Source organism: Sinocyclocheilus anshuiensis, unplaced genomic scaffold (assembly GCF_001515605.1).
Source record: "Sinocyclocheilus anshuiensis isolate Anshui unplaced genomic scaffold, SAMN03320099.WGS_v1.1 scaffold824, whole genome shotgun sequence".
In the NCBI taxonomy this organism is placed as follows: domain Eukaryota; kingdom Metazoa; phylum Chordata; class Actinopteri; order Cypriniformes; family Cyprinidae; genus Sinocyclocheilus; species Sinocyclocheilus anshuiensis.
The window spans coordinates 570671-575137 of record NW_015551064.1 but is presented as its reverse complement, the minus strand read 5'-3'; the positions used below and the strand labels follow the sequence as shown (position 1 = coordinate 575137).

Below are 4467 nucleotides of genomic sequence, written 5' to 3'. Positions count from 1 at the left end.
CACACACACACACACACACACACACACACACACACACAATGTCCCATTGAGATTCATCTGTGAAACAGCCTCATAGTTATAGTCTGCAAAATGAGTGCAGAATTTTTTTCACTTTGTTTCACGACACTTGCAAAAGCTGGGGGATCTACAAGGCAGTCTTACTACCCATAAATGACTAACATTGCACTCTTACATGCTGAAAATGACCATCTATGATATTCTGAAAGAGTCATAGGTCTATTTCACTTACTTTCAGTATGGTACAATCAAGCAATTTAGTCAAAATTTAGAAATGTATGTGAAGCATCTCACTTAACAAGATCACAATTACGATCCTAATTCCAGTTTATATCCAACATATTTAACCTGTGGTCCAAACAAAAGATGGTACACGGTATAAAAGTATCAGGGACTAAGAAAACACAGAACATAAAAAATACATATAATTTCCACAAACAGCTAAGGGGATAATTCAGAAATAATATCCAAACCTCGGGCCATAAGGTTATATTATGGCAATAAAAGATGCCTCTGCCATTAATATGATTTCAGGCCTTGGAGGGATCTTATTACGTTTGTTTGAGCATTTTAAAAACTAAAACAGTGTGTAACACACATCCTACATCCGCAAACACAAACACAAAGCCATTATCTGAACACTACATAAAATTACACACTTGACAGTTATATAATGAGCATTCACGCTCCTGCTATCCTCCAGCTGCTGCGATGATTGCGTACGCACATGCTGCTCGCCCAATCAACAGCAGGGGCCAGCGTCTACATGTCTGATCTGCCTTCACATGCTTCTGTGCTTTAAGCGCAGTGTGAGTGAATCTGCAAACCCCTAAGAATATTCTGAAAGTGAAATGCCCATTAACACTGATGAATTGTGGGAAATACCTTACATGGGGGAGTCATGGAGAGACCACTCTAATACATGTACATATACACAGATATCTCACTCAAGACAAACACATGTGGAACTACCATCAAAACAGACTTGCATCTACACGCAAGTGAGAAAACATGAACATGCTTGCAAAAATAACCTGTTTTAGATTGCACTCATCATGGATGTGAAAGGCCTTTGGTAAATGTTTCATAGTCCTTGCATCATCTAAGAGGATGGGCCAATTTGAGGTTTACATGCATTTTTCCTTTTGAACTTCTAAAGAGCTGAATATTCGCTTAGTGGTATTACACAAACTGCAGTTGCAAGCCTTGCAACAGAGTAACACTCACGTCCATGAACTCTACATTGGCTTTGGGGCCTGTCGCCTCGTTCAAGATCTTTATGGCAACGGGAATCTTCACAGTCTCGCCCTCAGGTACCCAGATGCCCTGAAATAAAATATATAAATATATTTCGTAGAGGTAATTGGGTAGAAATGTACTTTTTATTTTTTATTGAAGAAAATGTGAATGTTCGTGCAAAACTCATTAAAGCTAGGTTGTTGCTAAGGTTTTCTGCCATGTTCCTAATATATTGCGAAGGTGTTTTTGGTGGTTGTTAGGGTGATTTGGATGGTTGCTAGGAGGTTTTAAAAAAGCCTATCTTCAAATATCTCCTTCAAAGTAAGTCTATTTGATTTTTCTTTCCTTGTGTTTTTTATTTTAAGTACACTAAAGATCAAAAGTTTGGGGTTGGTAACTTTTTTAATGTGTTTTTGAAAGAAGTTTCTTATGTTCACCAAGGCTGCATTTATCAGGGTTACTAAAAAGGAAAATTAAAACAATAATAAACAACATTTTTGTTAATTGGGGAAAAAAACAGTTCACCAAAATAAATAAACAAATAAAATAAAATAAAAATAATTTCTCATTTTAGTTTAGTTTGACTTGATGTACTAAAATAGAATAACTAAAAATAACTTAACCTGAAAAATAAAAAAAAATAAAACTATATAGACATGTAAATAAACAAATTAATAAAAAAACTATAAATATATCTCAAAGATTCTAAAATAACACAGCCATTTATTTGATAGATACAGCAATATTGTCAAATATTATTACAACTAAAAATACTACTTTTTAAATATGTTTAAAAATGTAATTTTATTCTTTTGATGGCAAAATATATTTTTTTATATTACTGTAAAAAAAAAGTTAGTGTCACTTTTGATCAATTTAATGCATACTTTAATGCATACTTGCTAAACAGAAAAATTCATTTTCTCCAACCAACCAACCAACCAATAAATAAATAAATCTTTCTAACAACAAACTTTTGAATGATAATGTTTGTTTCACATAGTACGGGAGAAGCGATGTGCAAAAATTCAATAGCTAGTTAAGATATTTGAAAACCCCTCAGAAATGAATGAGCAACATTAACAATGATGCTCTCCTTAGCAAAATATATGGGCTGCACAGATCTTTCTTAAATTCCCTCTGTCTCCGCTTTGATGTCATTACCTTGTAAACCGTGCCAAAGGCCCCGGCTCCTAGGATCTTCACCCGTTTCAGCTCAGTTTCTTTCAGAATGCGCAGCTGTGCTTGGTTCGGGGCCGCACCGCTGGGCGTCAGAGGCTCCACCAACTGAGACACACAAAGCAAAGGAAGGGAGACGCCGTCAGAGATGCTACAATCAATCTGGACAATCAATGAACGTTCGGCCCTAACTCAAACAAACTGAAGAACACAGACCATAGTGTATGAATTCCCTGTAATTTATTTAGTCTCTCTGTGCCATTATGTGCTGAATATCAGAGTTTGGGAGTTCAATCAATGCATAAAACCCCCTGGTGATAAAAAAACTATTGAAATGCAAGAGAGAGGGACAGAGATAAGAGGAAAAAGCAAATAGAGAAGATACAGGAAAGAAAGACAGAAAGAGAGAAGGTTAACCTGATAACAATATGAATGAAGAGAGTGTGTAGGAGAGAGATTGGGAAGCGTAAGAGAGAATGAGAGATAGAGAGAGAGCGTAAATCAGCCGTTCTATCGACACTTTGTGGCGTCCCCCGGCTCATCACAGCCGTCTGATTAAAAAACAATAGCGCTTCTTCATTTAAATGGAATTGTAAATCAGGAGCCTGGACACAGAAGGCAGAGGAGAGCCAGGGGAGGGACGAGCTGTGATCCGGGGAGCTGTCCGCTGCAGGCGGTGCTGAAACACAGATCAGGAGCTGTCCATGGTGCTGAAACCTTGGGGACATTGTAGTGCTCCAACATAATATGAATTTATAGTTCTGGGAACACTCTATTCTGGTGAAAATGGAGATATGGGAACGTTCAAGACCATATGCGTTATTGGCATAAATGATGCCCATTTTCACACACATGCGCTTTCTTATGTGGCATGCGTGGGCCTGCTCCAGATCACTTTGTGGAGTGTCTGAGGAGATCGTTATACTTTCCATCCAAAGCCTGAGGCCATATGGATATATGCATGCATGAAGAGGAGGGGTCAGAACCTTCGGGCACAGGAACGCGGGATCCTTGTGCAACCTGCACTCTCATGAACCTGCCACCCACACTGTGATATGAAAAATAAACTATGATATTAGGAGGATGGATAGAAAGAGAATGAGTGAAATAAAAGGGAAGACAGTAAGCATTAAGAGGGGGGAAAAAAACAAGCCATGAGTGAGGCCACCATCACACTAGCAAGGACACGATTTTTCATTAAAGGGGTCATATGATGAGATTTCAAGTTTTCCTTTCTCTTTGGAGTGTTACAAGCTCTTGGTGCATAAAGAAGATCTGTAAAGTTGCCAAGACTAAAGTCTCAAATCCAAAGAGATATTCTTTATAAAAGTTAAGAGTCAGCCACGCCTACCTAAAACGGCTCATTCTAACACGCCCCCACATATCTACGTCACTATGTGGAAATTAGGGATGTAACGATTAACCGCGAGCCGGTTGAAAATCAATTAAAATATGTGAGGATTCAAATCGGTTGAGATGCTAAACAAATCGCGATTCATTTAGGGGTAGGAGTTTATATGAATGCATGTCTGAGGGGAACTTACTGTCTTTAGAAAAGTTTAGATGGTATTTTTACTTTTCATATTGCCTCTGTAAAAGGCATATTAAAGTTCTTAAGTGCAGCGCTGCTTTGATTACAGCGGAAACCAAGGAAACGCTTTAAACGCCACCTGCTGGCAGAGAGTGAATCTGCGTCTTATTCAGCTCGTCTGCTGTGTGTTTCACGCAGATATTTTTATGTATAGTTTCACAAAACTGAAGTCAAACCATTCTGTTTTTGCTTAAAATTTAGAAATTATACAATGCAATTTAGATAAAAAAATCATCATGTTGCATGTATGCAGCATTTTTGTTTGGATAATGATTATTATTATGTTTAATGATTGTTAAACATAATTATATCATTGTTTGGAAATGATTGCCTCTAATTTTAAATGGAAAGAGCACAGACGAAGCCTTATTTTGTTTATATGAAGAGCTTTCTTTTATTTGTGTTACTTATTTATTTGATTTGGGGTTTGTTTTAAAATT

General features: G+C 37.3%; 1 protein-coding gene across 1 annotated transcript in view; it reads right to left on the bottom strand.

Annotated features, from left to right (window-relative positions):
* Nucleotides 1-4467, bottom strand: part of LOC107662043 (receptor tyrosine-protein kinase erbB-4-like) — a 217699-nt gene that overhangs the window by 47845 nt on the left and 165387 nt on the right. The window contains exons 18-19 of the mRNA XM_016451903.1: nt 2422-2544; nt 1246-1344 (exon numbers count right to left, since the gene is read on the bottom strand). Coding sequence (XP_016307389.1) covers nt 1246-1344; nt 2422-2544 — 222 coding nt within the window. The remainder of the gene's footprint in view (nt 1-1245; nt 1345-2421; nt 2545-4467) is intronic.